The sequence below is a fragment of the Pantherophis guttatus genome, chromosome 1 (genome assembly GCF_059756535.1).
Source record: "Pantherophis guttatus breed Tessera chromosome 1, ASM5975653v1, whole genome shotgun sequence".
NCBI lineage: Eukaryota > Metazoa > Chordata > Lepidosauria > Squamata > Colubridae > Pantherophis > Pantherophis guttatus.
The window spans coordinates 193928253-193949577 of record NC_142063.1 but is presented as its reverse complement, the minus strand read 5'-3'; the positions used below and the strand labels follow the sequence as shown (position 1 = coordinate 193949577).

At 36.1% G+C, this 21325-nt stretch overlaps 1 protein-coding gene across 3 annotated transcripts in view; it reads right to left on the bottom strand.

Moving 5' to 3' along the window:
• MEIS1 (Meis homeobox 1) overlaps positions 1-21325 on the bottom strand; it is a 176289-nt gene that overhangs the window by 80228 nt on the left and 74736 nt on the right. For all 3 annotated transcript variants that reach the window (XM_087882276.1, XM_087882278.1, XM_087882277.1), the window contains exon 8: positions 8311-8456. In XM_087882276.1, coding sequence (XP_087738402.1) covers positions 8311-8456 — 146 coding nt within the window. The remainder of the gene's footprint in view (positions 1-8310; positions 8457-21325) is intronic.

Below are 21325 nucleotides of genomic sequence, written 5' to 3'. Positions count from 1 at the left end.
TTTCAATTCTGACTGTTGAAGAGTGCTTGAATTTACAGGAATTTACTAGGCCCCCTTTCTACTTTATAATCCACCATCTTCTCCCATTTTTCTCCAAGGTGCTGAAAAAGAGGAGCCAAAGAGAAGATTGCCTTACTTTACCTCCTGAAAATTCAAGCACTGCTGTTTAAGGGATAGCTTGAATTTTGCAATTTCTTACTGCAAGAAATCAACAGTATTCCACTCAAAAAAGAAAAAAAAAAAAGATCATGCTATTGTCAGCATATGAAAATTTATCCTGGCCAACATAACAATGAGGGGTCCTTGGTACTCTCTGAGCTTGGTTGTTTTCTTGCAGGCGTTTCATTACCCAAACTTGGTAACATCGTCAATGCTAGTAGAGAGTGTTAGACTAGCACTGATGATGTTACCTAGTCGGGTAATGAACTGTCTGCAAAAAAAATAACCAAGCTCAAAGAGCACCCAAGGAACCCCTCATTTCAACTCTGAGCTGCAAATATTCTCCTTTACTAGTACAACATACTGTAATAATTGTTGCTCCATTAGGTATTACAAGAAAAACAGAATACAATACAAATAAAGAATACAGACAATAAATCTGTTTGCAGATAACATATTTTTTTCAAAATTCTAACTTAGCATAGAACGTATTTACAATATTAATTGAATAAATTTTATAGTAGTAAGATCTGAAACCAATCTTGATAAACCGTCCTTTCTAAACACAAATTCTAAATTCTAAAATTCTTGCACAAAACTACTGGACTCCCCCCCCCCAGGTGGACTTAAATAGTCAGGAATATGTACAAGGGGTTGGTCCCATTTAAAGAAATGTGACCCTATCTTCTTCTCAATATCTTTGTTATTGCTAGCAGAATATCCATAATAATAAATGCCTACCCCTAATAATTTTTTACCAGTTTGAAATAATTCTAGATCTCTTATCAATTATTTGGCTTCATTCATGGCAGAAAAATATGTATATTGATATAGCACCAAGCAAACCAAAAATACAGGGAAAAGTATAATGGAAGTTTAGGTACCAAATCTGAAAAAAATATTTTTCCACTTTCTAGTTAAAACAATATGATGGAATTATTCGGAATTCAAAAGTTGTCTAATAGCTAAAAGTTAGACTCTCATGGATTTTCTTTTCTTTTTGCTTCTTTTCTTTTCCCATTGATTCCTGACAACCACATGGATGAACTTATGTTTTCAACTAGCATTTCTGGCAGTGATTTCTCATTGCCTCCTTTCTCGTCCTATAAGGAAGTGACTAGCCTCCAAGGTCAGCTAACTGCTTTTGTATCTAAGGCAGGATCAGAATTTAAGATTTCCCCACTCCTAGTCCATCAGACAAAACTGGCTATCTTCATTCCATTAGGTAATGCAATTCCTCCTCAATATTAAAAAAAAATAATTCTTACTGTTACAAATCCATACTGAAAGTTGGAAACAAGTTTTGTTCCCTAATTTTTCTCCTTTTCTCTCCTTTTCCATTTCTCCATCACCCCATGCTTGATATGACTAATTTTAAAAAAATGAAAACATAGAGAACTTTTAGGATTAAAAATTTGATTATTAACTGTAACTCTATCTTTGCTGACTATTTTTTTTGCAAAAGAATTGATCCACACGTACTTGCTGGGATTCAAATGAAGAAAGTTAAAAAAAAATCATTATATCAGGATATTGTAAGATACAGGGTCTTCAGTAATGGGGAGGCATATAATCCTAAGTAAGAGAGCAAGCTAATAAATAACTTTTAAGTCAATGTGTCTTTATGAAAACAATGTTTAAAGAATGGCAATCTATACATTTCTTTAAATCAAAGGTGATTCTCCGGTATTAAATAAAACTCAAATAAGGCAGATTCTTAAAAACCTTAAAATCCATGGCAAACAAACTTAAAGCTTTTAACTTAATTAATTCATTTAACACTGTTTATTATGTGAATTCAACTTGTAAATATTTCAACAGTTTATTGATAATTGCAGTATATTCAATTAATAGGTGGTAGCCCAGTCTTAAAAAATGATATTGTATTTGTCAAAAGTTTCTAGATTACATTGCAGTATTTGTTACGGTGCATATCTCTAACGAAAATTCTCATCATATGACTCATTCTGGATGAACATTTTTAAAAAAATTGGACAAATTACAGATGTCTTTGGTTCTTAATGTTAGTTTATTTCTATTTTCTCCAAATTATATAATTTGATTATATAATCAAATTATATGGTGATTCATTACTTTTAAAAAAGCAAAGAGTTTTGAAAGATTAATTTTTTTATCTAGATGTAAACTCATTTTTATTTATATCAACCAAGTATTTCTTAATAGATGATCTCCAACTACGTATCATTTTGATTAGAAATAATAAATGTTTACATTTTAAAATAAATATATTTATCTATATTACAAATTACTCTGTACATTTATTTTGTTGTTTGTGTTTTTTGAAGACAATTTTCATTGCTTTGTTCCTTTTTTATTCTAGTTTTGCTCATCCTTATGTGCTGAAATATTTTTAAAGAAATATTTGATACCCCCTTTTTTTTCTCCTAGTGCATTAAGATTATTGGAATTGCTGTATAGCAGTACCTCCCTGAATGGCATTGTCTTAATGCAATGGGCTTCACCACCATCAATCTTTTAGCAAATTCATTAACAGTATCAAAAGAAGGATTATTGATTAAAAACACTGAATTCTCAGATTCAAGCCAGAATACAATTACAGGATGTAATCTACTTTTTAAAGAAAAGGCAGTACACTTTTTAAATGGGAAGAACAAACATAATAAAAAAACCCAACAAAAATGAAATGGAAGTAGCCAAAATAAATGCATTTGTATTTAATGATTAGTTCTAGATTTTTTTATGTATTAATATATAAAGTAGAAAACATTATGTTAAAACGCACAAGCTAATTAGTCGATCTACCCAAGTATTACCAGCTCTGAAGGACAATAGTATATGCCCTAAGGCAGCAATCTCTTATTCAGTTTTCTTTGAGGTAGAATGTGGGACTGCCTACATGCAGCATATATTTTATACTCCTGAGCTGTGGCCAGGTATGCTGTGTGCATATGAGATTAAGAAAAAGGAAGAGAGATGTAGAAGGAACAAGATACTGTACAAACATCATCATCCCACAATGTGTGTGTTTGATGTTATATAAGGTGTCTGAAACTACATTGCTAGAAATGACTTCAAAAATTAGTTGCATACTATATGAAATAAAATAGCCAACATTTCCTTTGTACTTTTTGTTTGCTTGTTTGTGTGAATCACAGTCTAAAAGATGGTCTCGAGCATTATGAATTAATTTTATAAAAACTTACAAAAGTTTCATATTTTTACTTTAATAATTCCATTGACCAATCATTAATATGACTGCCATGTTAATTACTATGTTACTGGGGTATTAATATTATAATGGGTATTACTATTATAATTTTATGAGCAGTCCTTTGAGATAATGGTAAAATTAAGAAAAGTTAGTGCTCAATCAGGATACAAAATATTTCAGTGTTAATTATTCCCAGCTCTTCCATAGTGTTTTAATTTGCAAATTACTGTATGTACTCTAAACTTTATATTTCATACTTACAGTATACTCATGCAAATAATTTGGGGTCTAATAAATTAAATCTAAACAAATCTGAGGATTATTATTTTTAACAATCAAAAATGGAAATTATTCATTTGTGAGATATTTTCAGGAAATCAAGGCAGATATCCAGTACTCCCTTATCCAATATACTATATAATTTTTAGCTAATGTGGATTAACTTCTCATAGGACAGAGTTATTTCTTTAAAAAGAAACGGTTGATTTTTTTAAAAAAACAAAAAACAAAATATGTTCATTTGGCACCAGTGCAGATTCTTCACTTTATGAAGTATCTACAATGTAATTGATAACATAGTCTATAAAAGTTCATCCTATAATGAAACATATGAATGTAACATCAACTATATGTATAAATATCATGTCAATTGCAGCAATTACATTAATCATATTTATCTCAAGGCATAAGCATTAAATATCCTTTCAGCCTATAACACAAAAACTTGGATTTCACTTCCTTAACTAAATATCCAAGACGAGTGTAAGGAAAATCAAAGGGCAGTTTATAAAAAGCCCAAAAATCCAAAGTGGTCCGAACAGATCTGCAAACTCACTTCAAAACCATTGCTTCCCTGTTTCATTAAAAATCCATCTCCAACCTAGGTCTTCATTTATTTGGTAAATGCAAATCTTTCAAAAGTTAATCGTTTGGCATATTCGACATTTTTTTTTATGCGAAGAAATCATGCAAAACTGCTTCTACACATTTTCATACCATTCAAATCTGTTCAACTATAAGCTTATGTATTATGAACAATAATTGTGTAATCCTTTTACATTTTCTCTGACAGTACTAAGAAGAAAAGAAAGTAAAGGGGAAAAAACCACTGGCTTGAATTTATAAGAAAATAGACAGGAAGAAGAGTCTCTAAGCAGGAGGTCCTCCTTGTACTACGTATAAAGTCCTGAATTTATTTGGATCAAGTCTAGATATGATTATTTAGCCTTACTCATTTGTGAAATAGATGTTTCAGCCTCCATTTACTGTGACCCTTCTCTCCAGGCACAGCAATTCAGCATGTTTAGGTCCACTTTGTATTCCATGTAACTATATTGCCAGCAGTAGTGTGCACGGTGGTCTCACACAGGGCAAGTGATGTCCTAGCAGAGCCTGTGTGAAGTCTACTTTATAATACCCAAGAGAGGAAATATCCCTTTAGCTCTCAATTAGTGCTGACAAATCCATGTCTTTATGCACTCAGCTATATATGTTATGGCCTTTGAGATGCTTGATTCCTTTCCTATATAAACTGTGCCCAGTGAGTGTGAAGGTTACAAGAAGGTTACAAGTTCCACGATTAGCCACTAATATTTTACTGGGCATAGACTATCTATTTCTGGATTTTAAAAAATAGATGTTCAGCTTCAATCCTCTCTTTTATCATTAAGTTTACATTACAATATTGAGGGTGTTTCTCAAATGCAATCATGAGTACTAAAAACCTCTTTTTAAAACATAAATATTAATAAAGTCTTAAATCAAGATTTTGTAAATTTCTAGAAACTATAATGGGCCTCCAAGAGTCTAAAAAATCGTATTGTTTTAGACATTCTTTCTATTTAATTAGTCGAATAAAAGTTATATGCAAAATGATGCAGAACGATCACACACTCACAATAACAATAAACATATTGACTCATTTACCAGATTCAAATTAAGGAATGGAATAAAGGGGAAGAATGTTAGTCAGCCACTTATAATGAATATGTGGTATAATGCACCACATTCAAATACCTCATTCAAAATATGTTTAAAAATTTTGAATCGGCTAAAATTGTTTATAGTTGCAGCAACTAAAATTCACGTTCACATACAGTCAGGTCCAGAAATATTGGGACATTGACACAATTCTAACATCTTTGGCTCTATACACCACCACAATGGAGTTGGAATGAAACAAACACAATGTGCGTTAACTGCAGACTGTCAGCTTTAATTTGAGGGTATGTACATCCAACTCAGGTGAACGGTGTAGGACTTACAGCAGTTTGTATATGTGCCTCCCACTTGTTAAGGGGCCAAAAGTAATGGGACAATTGGCTTCTCAGCTGTTCCATGGCCAGGTGTGTGATATTCCCTCATTACCCCAATTACAATGTGCAGATAAAAGGCCCAGAGTTCATTTCAAGTGTGCTATTTGCATTTGGAATCTGTTGCTGTCAACTCTCAAGATGAGATCCAAAGAGCTGTCACTATCAGTGAAGCAAGCCATCATTAGGCTGAAGAAACAAAACAAACCCATAAGAGAGATAGCAAGAACATTAGGCATGGCCAAAACAACTGTTTGAAACATTCTCAAAAAGAAGGAATGCACCAGTGAGCTCAGCAACACCAAAAGACCTGGGAGACCATGGAAAACAAGTGTGGTGGATGACCGAAGAATTCTTTCCCTGGTGAAGAAAACACCCTTCACAACAGTTGGCCAGATCAAGAACACTCTCCAGGAGGTAGGTGTATGTGTGTCAAAGTCAACAATCAAGAGAAGACTTCACCAGACTGAATACAGAGGGTTCACCACAAGATGTAAACCATTGATGAGCTTCAAAAACAGGAAGGCCAGATTAGAGTTTGCCAAACAACATCTAACAAAGCCTTCACAGTTCTGGAACAAGATCCTATGGACAGATGAGACCAAGATCAACTTGTACCAGAGTGATGGGAAGAGAAGAGTATGGAGAAGGAAAGGAATTGCTCATGATCCTAAGCATACCACCTCATCAGTGAAGCATGGTGGTGGTAGTGTCATGGCGTGGGCATGTATGGCTGCCAATGGAACTGGTTCTCTTGTATTTATTGATGATGTGACTGCTGACAAAAGCAGCAGGATGAATTCTGAAGTGTTTTGGGCAATATTATCTGCTCACATTCAGCCAAATGCTGCAGAACTCATTGGATGGAACTTCACAGTGCAGATGGACAATGACCCAAAGCATACTGCAAAAGCAACCAAAGAGTTTTTGAAGGGACAGAAGTGGAATGTTATGCAATGGCCAAGTCAGTCAGCTGACCTGAATCCCATTGAGCATGCATTTCACTTTCTGAAGACAAAACTGAAGGGAAAATGCCCCAAGAACAAGCAGGAACTGAAGACAGTTGCAGTAGAGGCCTGGCAGAGCATCACCAGGGATGAAACCCAGCGTCTGGTGATGTCTATGCGTTCCAGACTTCAGGCTGTGATTGACTGCAAAGGATTTGCAACCAAGTATTAAGAAGGGAAAGTTTGATTTATGATTATTATTCTGTCCCATTACTTTTGGTCCCTTAACAAGTGGGAGGCACATATGCAAACTGCTGTAAATCCTACACCGTTCACCTGAGTTGGATGTACATACCCTCAAATTAAAGCTGACAGTCTGCAGTTAATGCACATTGTGTTTGTTTCATTCCAACTCCATTGTGGTGGTGTATAGAGCCAAAGATGTTAGAATTGTGTCGATGTCCCAATATTTCTGGACCTGACTGTATATTTAGATGCAAACCATGCCCAGGATTATAAATACAACAGCATAATCCTGAATCCAATAGCCCTGATTGGCACTCAGGGTTTCAAACAGCACTACCACTTCCCATTCCCTGTTACTACATAGAAAGCTCTTCTTGATGATGAATTAGAGGAGGCAGCTGGGGTGAACAGGAGGGAACCAGCTGAAGTACAGGGAAGACCAAAAAATCTGCTAAATACACAAATACCTGGACCATGAGAATGTCGCCAGGCTGACTGAATTATGACCAAATGCTTCAGTGACAAGAGAGAATTTCCTTAACCAAAGGGTCTCACATCAGATGCTTATACATCTGACAAGATAAAATTGCTCCCCATACACCACATGGTTTCCACAACTTCAGAAGGACATCTTTATTCAAGCAGTGGAGAGGAGCTAAATGATGAATGCTTGACCTTGCCTCTCTCCCAACCTACAGGCAAAGACCTGCCCCATTCCCATTCAAATGTATAGGAAAGCAATATTCAGAAACCTTGGTTTGGAAAGACATCCAAGCTTTGATGGAGACTCTCTGGGATACATAGAGTTTAAAATAGAAATTGGCACACTTTGAAAATGGAAGAAAAAGCTGTCCTGCTTTAAGGGAACTTCTTGTTAAAAGGAATATGACTTTTAAAGCATAGGCTTCTTTTTTTATTCAGAATCATGCCAAGCTGATTAAACAAATAGAAGAGAGATGATGCGCATGTGTGGTCTGATGTTCTTTATCTAAATCATTTTCAAAATCTAGAGGGCCCAGATAGAAGGTCCATACTTGATTCTGCTAACTTGTAGGGATTGAGGACTGGCAAATAAATACCCAGATCTTGCAAGCTAGCCAGTGGATACCCCTTCTCACACTGACTAAATGCATAAAAAAAAAAGTGCAACAGAAAAGAAACCTTTGTTTTATATTATTTAGATGTCCAGAAAGAAAACAAATATCAAGTCTCTTAGTTTAGATTTACTAGACACTGAACAGCATAAATTAACATTAGATTGTTGTTTTTGTCTTAAACAAGAGTCTAGAGGGGAAAAAATAACAAAAGAATACACTGGATGCAAAATAAGAAACAAAGCATAAGATAAACAAAATATTTCAAAGACTAGTCTTTGATTATGTGTTATATGCATTTTCTACTATAACGTTTTTTACCCAGGTACCATTTTATACATGATCTGGACTTCACTTACTGTTAGATGCTGGAACAGCCATGCCCTCATGATATTTGTGGCTACTTTGGGAAAGATGCCGCGCTTTTTATGTCGCTTTTTGTCCTTATCTGGATCATCATCGTCACCTGTGCTGGGAGACGCTACACTGTTGTCCAAGCCGTCACCTGTAAATATAGTGAATCAAATGTTTCACTTTAGCTATTTTGAGATTCTATGACTAAAAACTAATTAGGGTAGGTACTGACACACCCAACATATACACTAAACACACACAGGAACAATCATAACCTAACGAAAATTCACACTGTATTTCATGAAATAATGTTAAACCTACCATGATTTTTTTTTTTTAATTTGATTTATATGCCGCCCTTCTCCGGAGACTCAGGGAGGCTTACAATGCGTTAAGCAATAGCCTTCATACTTTTGTATATTTATACAAAGTCAGCTTATTGCCCCCACAAACTGGGTCCTCATTTAACCTACCTTAGAAAGGATGGAAGGCTGAGTCAACCTTGAGCCTGGTAAGATTCGAACCTGCAGAAATTGCAGGCAGCTGTGTTAATAACAGGGTGCATTAAACCACTTTACTACCAAGGCTCTTTTCTTTGCTCTTGTGAATTCTAAATCACAACTGCAGCACAATATCATCTATTTTCTGGTTGCAGCTCTAAGGATGCTCCTTCAATCCCATTTTAAGATGCTAACCATTAAATCTGAGGTTTTTTGAATGCCAATAATGTGCGCTCTCTCACTGAGCTACACACCATATATCCAAACCAGATTGAATTTTTATAGAGTTTTTAAACAATGCCAAGCGTTTACAACTAAAGCTATTTGTAAATATGGAAGATATTATTTGAGACCACGTCTGGGAGACTTAAATAAGGTGATTCACCATTACAAATTCAATATTTTCACATTCTGATGAGAAGTTACATAATATCATCCTCTCACATTAAAATTAGAATATAATTATTCTTTGGACTTTTCTATTTGTTCAAATGTTGTTATGCCTGCTCTGCTTCTCATAAAACAGGTTCAAGTTGCATTAAAATGCATGTATCTTTTGGGGAGGGAATCCTTAGGAAGGTCTACTTAAGATAAAACCATATATAAATATTTATTTGAGAAGTTAAATAGTCACACATATTTAAATAAAACTTTTGTTATTTTTTTTTTCAAATTATCACATAAAAACAAAAATAGAGTCAAACTAAATTATGAATGGGCACATGTAAACCCAGGGTAGCCCAGAAATAGAATTATTCGTTCAACTCATATCATTGTTACACCATCTACAATCACTGTATATCCATCAGGAGCCTGCCTTTCTGAGTTTTATTAGTGAAGTTCAAACTCAAATTTATAGAAACCAGTTATTTATGCTGTAATTTTAGCTTGTATTTCATACTGCAAGAAACACAGCAGGAAGGCCAGCAGTTAAAACCTGAAAAGCATTTTTCAGGATAGCTTAGAATAATTACTTATATTTCAATTTCATCTTTTTCATATAGACAAGATGTCAAATTGGAGCTCCCACTGTCACAATCTTTATAAGCACTCATGTTTTGATCTGATTCAGGCAATTACTATCAAAAAAAGAAACGCTTAGAAAGCCTTTGTTTTAAACAGGCATTTTAATTCTTCAAAATAATGATTGAGCATGCAATCTTGTAAGAATTCATTCTTTTAAAAAATGAGTGACTACCTTCATAGAAAGCTCTTTGCTTCATGAAAGTTCAACTGAGGCATTCATATTTCTAAAAAGGAACCCTCATAGTAATACTTTAGATGTCTTAGGCTGATAAAAGTCTTTGAAAGGTTTTATTCAGAGAAGCAATTTCCCATATAAAGTAATGATTCATAAAATAAACATAAGCAAACAGCGGCATTTAAAATTTCCCTGTACTAATCCACATTCTTTAGTCTGATGGGCAATTAAAGAGAGAAACATATCAGGTGGTCAATGGTTAAAAGTAAAAGGGCTTCTAATGTGATGACATCCTATTGCTTATTCTTTTTTTAAATATAGTTTCAACTCCCTTACCACCCATCCACCCACCCCCACCCTGGCTTCAAATTATTTTAGCAAGCCATGCCTTGTGCCTGGATAGAAGAGAATTCATTGATAATTTATGGAAATATCTACTATAATTCAATGGAGATTTTTTTCCAGCTTTGTGCATCAATAGATAATCAAGGCCTCAAAGCAGCCTTAGCTTAGCATTACCTCAGGCCAAAGAATTCCTGAAAGCATGCCTTCGGGGCACCTGAATTATAGACTCCATTAGGAGGGGGGAAGCTTTCTGCATTCCATGAAGAACACTCCCCCAGAACCTTTCCTGTTTATTTTTGCTGTATGAAAGCAGAAACATTAGGAACAGAAACCACCATCGCCACCCATTTTTGAAAGGGGAGGCTTATGGAGATACAATGGAAAAACCTTTCAAGCAAGACCCAGATCACCTCCCGTCAGTCCCAGGCAGTGACCTATCCCAAATAAAAGATTTCTGTTAGATCATTAGCTCAAGCCAAAAACAGCCTTGGCTTAATGCACAGTTTGTTCTTCCTACTGTTTTTAGGCAAATACAGCTACTTTACTCCCATCTGGGAGGGAAATTAAACTGCTGGGCTGTAATCCAAGACAAGGTTTTCATTGGAAGCAAATGCTTTCAATCCCATGTAAAATACTTGTGCACGCTCAGAGAAGCTTAAAACAATAAACTCTAGCCCAGTCCAACAGAAGATAAAAGAAGGACAAGAGGGGGGGGGAAGCAAATTAATGAAACAAGGTCCTTTAGAAGAAATTACTTCTATAGATTTTAATGCAATTGTTTCTGGAGGAGGGGGGGGAAGGATTCGGAAACTTGATTCTTTGTAAAGGAAAAATCTCAGCTAAAAGTCTAAACAGCATGTCCATTCACTCTGCAATTCAATACTGTCACCTCTATAAGGTCTCTTGAGAATACTTTTCCTCTTCTGCTTTCTCTATCCTACTTTTTAAAAAACAAAAACTAAAAAAAAGGACTCGAAGACTGGCTAACTAACTAACCACATGGTAGCAACTATGAACCACGTTTGTGAAATGTCAGCAGTGACTTCATGCTTGAAGTTGACTTCTCCCACTGCCAATGAAGGCAAGCTGAAAAGGTGGAAATAATCATAAAAATGATGCTAGTCCATAAACAAGCTTACAGCCTCATTAGTATAGCAGTAGATTCCACTGGGTGATTTATACTCGTTTTGCTGATGCCATGAGGAAATGCCATAGGGCAACTTCAGCCAACTCCTAATGGTTTCTGACAGCTTCTTAGCAACTAGTGCAAGCAACGCTGTGGCGTTTGCTAGTAAGAGAAACTGAAAATGTCATATTATCTGTCCATGTGCCACAATGTCCATGTGGCAATTAACTAGTAGTCCAGTGACTGAGGGGCCAGAGGCTTTTAAAAATGCCCCTTGGCTATATAAGGGCATTGCTTGAATTTGTGTTGCACATATATGCAAGTTTCTAATGCAAAAGTCTGGGTGTCACTGGGATCTTTCTCATGGCCATTGATGAGTTGGCCTGCACAATATGCTCTTGGAGGGGCATATTTTGGGAAGGGGAAGGGAAATCCATTTCCTTTCTTCTTTCAACACTAATGATATTATCAGAGTAATTTAGCCATTAAAAAGTATCTTGATAAGTCTTGCTTGTAAATAAACCTTGCTTGCAAAATACCTGGATCCCTGCTTTTGAACAATGAGTGGATGACAAAAAGAGCTCGTTCTTTTTCTCCTTTTTCACAAATTAGTCTAAAAGGATTTGAGATCACTGAAGCAGACTCATTGCCTGTGAAATTGCTAGAAGCATAAGAACTCAGCATAGCAAGTAGAAGACACTATTTAAGCAAAACAAAACAAAACAAAACAAAACACGTACATCACAAATCTTATCACAACTAAAATGACAGCTATGGCTCTATAGTGCAGTTTTTCAGATCTCGAAACAATGCAACGTATGTTAAATTTCTAAACCATTTCAGTGTGGCCTTTTGATCTTTCAAATAATATTTAAGTATTATTTTTAAAATACTTTGCAGGTTGTGGTTTTGTGAAAGGGAACAACTAACAAAGATATTTGTACAACAATCTGCCCACATACAATTCCTCACAAATTTGGGGCCTAACCCACAGAGCAGGGCAGATGACCTGTGACAACTCACAGATTGTCCTGAGGCTCAGATTTCAAACACACTTATCTCAAACAACTCAGAGTTGCCTATTTAAGCATAGCCCAGCATTTAGGCTGTGCTATCTTGTTTCTTTCAAGACAGGATAAAGAAGCATTTATTGTATTCAGGCCATTCAGTGACTCAGACTGGCCATGTCAGCAGGGGTTCCTCTCATTCAGGTCAAATCTCTACCCTTTCTCTTCCTAAAAGTTCCCCTTTGCTTCTCTTGATTGTCCCTTTTTACTTCCCCTCCCTCCCAAGAAAGTTACACACAGAGAATGTATAGGGAAAAATCCTAGAATTCCATTCTTCAGCAACATTACATTGAATGAGCTAAGGCTCGCAATGAATGCCAAAAATAACAAAAAAGTTCTTTGACTTTTCTCTTGTTCCTTACGTACCCCAAAAAAGGTTCTTTGGGTATGTGAGGAACAAAAGTCAAGGAAATCGTCCATTGGTTGGAGAAGATGGCATGTTAGGCAGAGAGAACAGGAAGAATACTAAATTCCTATTTTGCATCTGCTTTTTACAAAAAAAAAAAAAAAAAAAAAATACCAGGAGCTATACCATATGGGAGCAGAAGAAAAACGCAGGTTCTAATAGTCAAGGAAGTGAAAAGAACATACCTAGTTATTTTGTGTGAATTCAAGTCACTAGGATCAGACACAGTGGTGGGTTGCTACCGGTTCACCCCAGTTTGGGCGAACCGGTAGCAGCGGCAATGGGAGGCTCCGCCCACCTGCCCAGAGTCATCAAATATGATCTGCACATGCACAGAAGCTTCTTACACATACACAGAAGTGGTGCACGTGTGAGCAAAGTGAGCACGCACGCGCAAACTGTTAGCAAAGGTAAGTGAAACCCACCCCTGATCAGACAGGTTACATTTGAGGGTACTAAAGGGATAAGTGGATGTGATCTCAGAACCACTGAGTGTAATAATTGAGAAGTTATTACTAAAAGCTAGCATAAATTTGTTAAAAATTGTTTGTGCTAGAATAATCTTACTACATTTTTTTTGACAAGTGATTAGTTTAGTAAACAAGGGAATGCTGTGGATATAGTATATGTAAACCTGAGTTAAGCATCTGGCACAACTGATCACAGACTCCTTGATGAAATGGAGCAGTTTGGGATGAGGGAATCCTATTATGAAGAGATGAATTCAGTTCTGAAGAAGCATACTCAACACATGGTCCTTAATGGATCCATCTTTACACAGAGGGAGGTACCTCAGGGCTTTGTCCTGAGCCCAGGGTTCTTGAATGTTGACATAATGCTTAAAGTCTATTAATTTCAAAGGAACCAAAGTTATTATAAATAACTTAGCTTCATAGATAAGGAGAGAGAGGGACTCAGAATCTGTTACTGTTACTGATAGACTTAAACATTTATTTCTGGGATTGCTAAAATTCTAGAAGAGAGAAATAGTGCTCCAAATCACCTTGATAAGAGAGAAAAAAATGTCTGAAAGTAACAAAGACCTCTGAGATCCCTTTCAACCTAAGATTTCATAAATAATTACCAGCTACAATAATAAATTGACAAAATAACAGAAGCATCAACAAATCTTTTGAGAGTTTTCTATATGCCCTGAAACTGTGGACACAAAGAATCTTGGTTTTTCTTAATTCCCATGAGTAAAATTGAAAAGTTAACTACTATGTGTTTAGAATATTTGGTTTTAAGAAAATCCACATTTTGCACAAATGTTAGCATCCGTTGTAACATTATTATTCTTTAGAACAGACATCATAAGTGATTAGACTCAAAATTTAGACTAAGGAAAACACAGACAATTTAAAGAGACCCCTGCTGGCCCAAATTCCCAGTTTAAGAGTTTATCTCCATTTCACATATTTCAACAATAATAACAAAATTCCAAATTCTCAATAGTTTTATAACCGTGATATAATGAACAGGGGGAAATCAAATGGTAGGATATAATTTCTTTATATCATATGAAATAGGGTAATATAAGGAGATATTAAATGTCTAGGTACCTCCACTAGTCTGTAATAATTTCTGATATTACCATAAAGATATGAAGAACAGATATCAGATTAACAATTAAGTAAAAGACCCTATGTATAAAGAATCCTGCAAAGGTAGTCAAAGAGAAAATGAAGTAAAAATAATAATGCAGGATTGTCCTGTGGTGTAATGTGTGTTGCATTTGTATTATATCACATTATGCAGATTGTGTGTATATGTGTGTATACCAGTGGTGGGTTGCCCCCGTTTCACACCGGTTCTATAGAACCGGTAGTAAAACTGGTGGGAGGCTCTGCCTACTGACTCCGACATCATCAAAATGCTTCTGCACATGTGCAGAAGCTTCTGCGCATGCGCGGCCCCGCTGCAAACCGGTAGTAAACGTAAGTAGAACCCACCCCTGGTATATACGTAACATTATATACAGAGAGAAAGAGAGAGAGTCAGAATATATACTACACCTGACTCTAGATGGACTGCTATGAGAAAGTTAGAATTCATATTGTGCTGAAATCATTTGCCAATTTCCTCAAAGTCTCTTTCCTCCTGAGAAAGAGATTTCCGTTTTTTCATGTTCTATTTTTGACTTTTTTTTCCTGCAAGATAATAGAAAATTGCTGTGTGTGTGTTTGTGTGTTCTGTTACACATTTCTCCACCACTCTGTGGCCTTCCCCAGTTATCTATACTTCCTGATCTAAAAATTCCCACAGAGGAATTCCCCCAAGTTTTCTTTCCTGAAATTAAATGAAATGTAGAAAGTCAGAGAGAATGCTGACTTCTGGAGAAGTTACTATAGACAGGTTAGGTAGGATATTCACATTGGCAACTGCTTAATTAAAAAAAGTATAAGCACTCCACCCCTTACCAGCGAGAATTCATTTATTGTACTTGTTTTCCTTCAAAGAAAATCGAAAACACTTCTCCATTCAGTTTAATGATAATGGTTGGGTACAATACAGGATACATTTTTGGAATAGCATTATCCTTTAGGTATGTTACTGCTACCAATAATTGAACAAAAAAATAATATTCCAAAGGTAGTTTTATTCCCTAATGTGTATTTCTTAAAAAGAATAAGACAGCAAAAGGTGAAGGTCAGCAAAGAAAAATGCATGCCATACGGATAGCTCCTTAAAAACCTTTCTTTCCCAGTGATTGTTCCAAACCACAAACATCATCCAACTGTCACCACATCATGCCTATCTGCTATAAAAAAAACACGTACTCACATTTCTCTCATTCGTTTTTTTAAAATACTAAACTCCAAGAAGCCTTGCTCACCAACTGCCCATTTAGAACATTTAAAATGTCTCCTTCAAGTGGATTATGTGTGATAAATTAAAGCTATTTAGAAAAAAAAATTGGACAAAGCACTGGAATTTACTGTGCTAAGGAACAGATAGTGCATAAGCCTGCATTCCAAGCTCCAACTTGTAACAATCCATTTAGATAAGAATCTATCTCCACTACTTTATTTTTTTTTTTTCAGGAAGTGCATGTGAAGAAATGTACCAAACATCATTAGAATAACAGAAAGCTTTAAAATGTGCCTTTGCTTGTAAAACACCATTATCATTGAGGTCTGCCAAATTAAGCACCTTCTGCTTAAGCTTCTTCCCCCTTTCTCCCTCTAACTCAGCTTCTCTCCATTTTTCACAACAGAAGTCATTTTAGTCATTTAAAAGAAGACGTTTCAGAAGCACATTTTTGTTCTCAAGAAGCTAATACAATAAAAATATCTAGTCTGACCACAGACTGTTGGGTTTCAGATGGCATATTGTGCTCAGTTGCAATTAAATAGTAAAAACTGTACATCTTACCTCAGTGTATGATCCTTTAAGATAATGCATTTGTCAGTTTTGGAAGACAATTTTGTATTTTATTTTATTATGCATTAAATGAAGATTTTAAAAATATATTATCTTTCCTCAAATATCCTTTTTCTTCAATAAGCAATTTAATATAGTACATGGTTTCTTCTAAAAATTTAGTTTTATGTCAGAGCTTTCATATTTGGAACTAATTTGGAATATGGATTTCTACACTTGTCAATCAAACACATGAATTAACATGTGAATCTTTAAATTATCTGCCCCTAAACCCATCTTCAAACATCTCTTTCTTTTGCACATTAAATAAAATTTTATCTTGGCAACCTTTCTCAATTTTAAACACTTAGACCTTTGTTTCATTCACAGTAAACTAAGGATCATGTGATCAAAGTCAATTCATTAAAAAATCCTAATTATTCAGATTTATCATTGAACAAAATTTCTGGGCTTTCATTTCCAAAACTGCAGATACATATTTCATGTCTGGATTAAAATATTCACAGAAACAAATCCATGTGAGTTCAATGGAAGTTTTACTGCCAATTAAATGTACATAGAATTAAAGCATCAGAAAGTGAACACTAAGCTGTTTTAGAAAGATAACTAGAAGTTGGATATTTGAACCAACTTCAATGAGAAGCTTCATGCTTGAGCATGTAAAGATTTCCACATCGTGCCTGATCTATGAATATTCATTCATATGGACAAGTTGCAGTTACTGTGACACACTTGCACATTAAGAATATGCTACATATATGTGTGAATAAATGACTGAGATTTGAAGTAGCAATAGTCTATTTTGTACCTTTAAAGGAAAGAGTTTCAGCAGTGCATGAGCAGTACATAAGGAACAGTGGTGGGTTGCCCCTGGTTCGGACCGGTTCGCAAGAACCATTAGTAAAACCGGCCGGAGGCTCCGCCCACCGACCCCAACATCATCAGGGAGCATGCGCAGAAGTGCACACGCGCAGCCCCGTTGCGAACTGGTAGTAAAGGTAAGTACAACCCACCCCAATAAGGAACCTTATCTAGCTCAGAAAATAGAGTCACATCCATCTAATACTTAGAAAAGGACACACACACACTCACACACACATCGAGAAATTCTATGACTATAGTGTATATTGGGACATTGGAATGAATCTCAGAAGAAGGCAATGGCAATCACTTTTACACTTCTGTCATGGACACTACATGGAAACTTTTTAAATTGATATGATGGAGCCCAAAGATGCAAAGTGTTCATTTTCTACATATTAATAACTAAAGGAAATGGCTAGCCATTATTTAGGGGGCATTCTTCAATAGTTGAGCTAAAAGACAATTTTTAAACTCATCTCCAGCTTTTTAATGTCAAACAGTAACATCAACAAATGCAAGTATAACTGTACAACACACTTGTTCTCAAAAAGATTTTAGGTGAAAGGGATCACATGTGGTTGGTCCTGTAGCCCAGGGATCCCCAATGGTGGGTTGCCCCTGGCTTGGACCAGTTCACATGAACCGGTAGTAAAACCGGCAGGAGGCTCCGCCCACTGACCTGGATGTCATCATAGGTGATTTGCACATGTGCACTTGCGTGAGTGAAGCAAGCGTGCAGGTGCGGGAATGATGCAAACCGGTAGTAAAAGTAAGTAGAACCCACTCCTGCCCCAATTCCCAGTCCGTGGACCAGCATCAGTCCATGGCATGCCAGAAATTGGGTGACGCAAACAAGCGTAGTCCCATTTGTGGGATGCAGGCAGCACACGAAACCACACCCCCTCGAGTCCACGGAAAAACCTCTCTCCATGAAACCGGTCTCTGGTGCCCAAAAGTTGGGGGCGCTGCTGTAGCCTTTCCATAGATTAAATGCCTAGCTTTGGCTTAATGTCTGAAAGGGCTTTAAATCAACTCAACACTGTTCAATTCGATGTGTTAGGGAGGATCTGGTCTATACTGAGACCACACATGACTAATAGATAATCAAGTACAGAGGAAATATCATTTGTATTAATGTAATAAAGCATTTTAAAAGAAAAGGATTAATAGAAACTGAAAAATGTATGCTTAGAAAATAACTTCTTTTGCACTGCTGAATGCATTTTGATAGACTCCTATCAAAACTCGATTTCATTGAGGGCCGCATCAGGGTTGTGTTTGACCTTGGGGGACCAAGGGGGCATGGCCAGGGGGCATGGCCAGCTCGATTTAGTACTGTAGTACTGCTGATGGGAATGATGGAAACTGAAATATGGAGAACTCTGGATTGGGAAAACTAATAAAAGGAAAAGCTGATAATAACCAAAACAATACATGACATCTGGAAACCACATATTACTGCTCTTTCTTTAAACACTAAACTGTATTACCTAATGCTTCTCAATAAATTAGTAAATCTATACATAAAAATGAAAATCAGCCTTAAATAAAAATATATTGTAGGTTTTGTCAATTTTCATAAATTCTGCACATTTACAGCTAATCAGAATATTTTAAAACGAATGTGAAAACTTTAACACAGCTTTAACATACTTTAAGTAAGAGCAACAAGCTAGTACAGATTTGGAAATCATAAAATGATATGAAAAGTCATAAAATATTTGTAATAATTAATGTAATATGAAGCTAACAAGCTATTTCTTTTATCAAAAGATACTTAAATGCACATTTACAGTGCATGATAAAAGTCTGGCATAATATTTTAATCTGGTATTGGGGGAGGGAACTGTTGCTACCTACTTTTATGGCAACCTACACACAACACATGCTGAGTGGACTAATCTAAAAGAGCAATACAAAAGTTAAACCACAAAATTGGTTTAAACATAAAGCTTGACTCTTGGAACAGACCTATGTTTTCAACAATATCATGTAGGAACAAGATAGGTTTTTCATTATGCAACACCATTACAGTTTATCAAAACACACAACTGACTAATACTAAACTCAAAATCTCCACTGGAAAAAAAAATTAAGTAATGCTTTTGTTTAAAATTAAATGTGCTTTGAAAAGAATGCAGTCCTCAATTCAAGTGCATATTGTGTTTCCCTAAAAATACGACTTACCCCGAAAGTAAATCCTAGCTTGATTTTTACACCCAATATAAACCCTACCTGCAAAATAAACCCTAATTAAAGCCCCTCCCACTCCAGGGTGCATGGGTAAAAATTCAGATAAGGTGGGGATGGGGGGGGTGGAGCTGCCCTACTACTTACTTCAGACAGTTGCAGCCAGACCTCTCATACCCCGACACCTGCCTTGCCGGCCCATTTCTTCTGCAGCCCTCAAGGCTTTGCTGAAGGCATCTGCATCTGATAACAGAGCTCCAGATCGATCTGGAGCTCTGTTATCAGCTGCAGAGGCCTTCAGCAAAGCCTTGCCGGCCTTGCCAGCTACAGAAGAAATTCCTGAAGGCCTCTGACAGCGAAAAGGAGGCCAGGGGATGATGCACGCAAATGAGGTGAGTCAGTGGACGACACCCCGCTCCCTGAAAATAAGACCTTTTTTGGTGACAAATATATATATAAGACAGGGTCTTATTTTCGGGGAAACACATGTATAAACCAATTCACTGACCCCATAATTTGAATGCATTACACATTTCTATGTGACGCTTTGACAAAGAGTTGACATCTGGAAAAATATTAGGGTTGCTCATTTTTTTTAAACAATAAGTATGATCTCTTAAAGAAAACAGAAGAAATTCACATATACATCCCAATATCTCGATTAGGCTTGATAGATTAATAAATACACAAAGCTGAAATTAATGGCAAAACCCTTAACCATTGCAAACCAGGTAACATAGCTCTTCTAAGGAGTATAAATCCTTCCATTACCCACCATCCAGTCAGAGCTGAAGAAGCTTCTTGGATGAGAAAGGAAACATCTTCAAAGAAAAACTTCAAAGAAAAGTCCAGTTGCCTCTTGAAAAAGCACCTCTGGGACAACCTGGATGACATATAGCTCTTCTAAGGAATGTTTGTGTGTGAAAAGTGTTTAGTAAGGCAGAAATCAACTATAACTATTCTATAACAAAGATTTAATTGGAACATCTATAGACTAATAAAACTCTCTTGTCTGTTTATTTGTTTGTAACAGAGTACAAAACAATTTGAATCAAGGTACTTCAAATCTGCTAACATAAAAAATGTGTAAAAAATCCAAGATCCATTACTACCAAATTTCAAGGATTTCACCACCAGTTGTAATCACAAAATTGTGGCCACTACAGAGTCACCACAGTTGGCCACTGACATCTGATCATGAGTCCAAGACTCCCTTCCACCTTCCCCCAAGCTAAGTCAATGGGGAATCTTGCAGGAAATCAGAAGTTACTCCCACCAACTCTTTGCCTGCTCATGGTCATTCTGGTTCTAAGTTCTAAGAGGTAAGGAAATATCTCTGAAAAGATGATGCAACAGGTCATGAGTCTACTACTTATAAACTTTAAAAAAAGGCAACTAAAGGCGAACCTGTGGTTTTGTTTTTTTTAAATAGAGAGCCAAAGGCAAAGAGTGTGCCTATAATTTGTACTGATTCAGTGAGACTTGACAATTCATGAGAACTGGACACATTCCCTCTTATCAGTCTTAGGTCTGGATGTGGAAACTACCTATATTTGCAGCAGGTAAGGTAGCAAGATTTGCTGTTTATCAGCCAGGAGGTAGTCAACCACCTTATTCATAGTACAGTTTTGCTTGAGGGACAGAATGGAATCTCATTCATAGAGAATTCTCAGAGAGTGTGCATCTCTCAGGTTGCTCAGTTTATTTTACTCATTTGAATATATGGTCCCTAGCAGCCCATCAGTGATCTACAATTATGAAGAACAAAGAAAGAAAGAAAAATAGAAGGTTACCGCCATAACCTTCTTTATTCTACAAGTGATATATTCTCAATATTACTAAAGATAATTATTATGAAACCCATATAGTTTTCCTTCTTCCAAGAATAATGCTGACAGCATTTGGGTGACCTCACACAACTACCAAACCAAGACTCA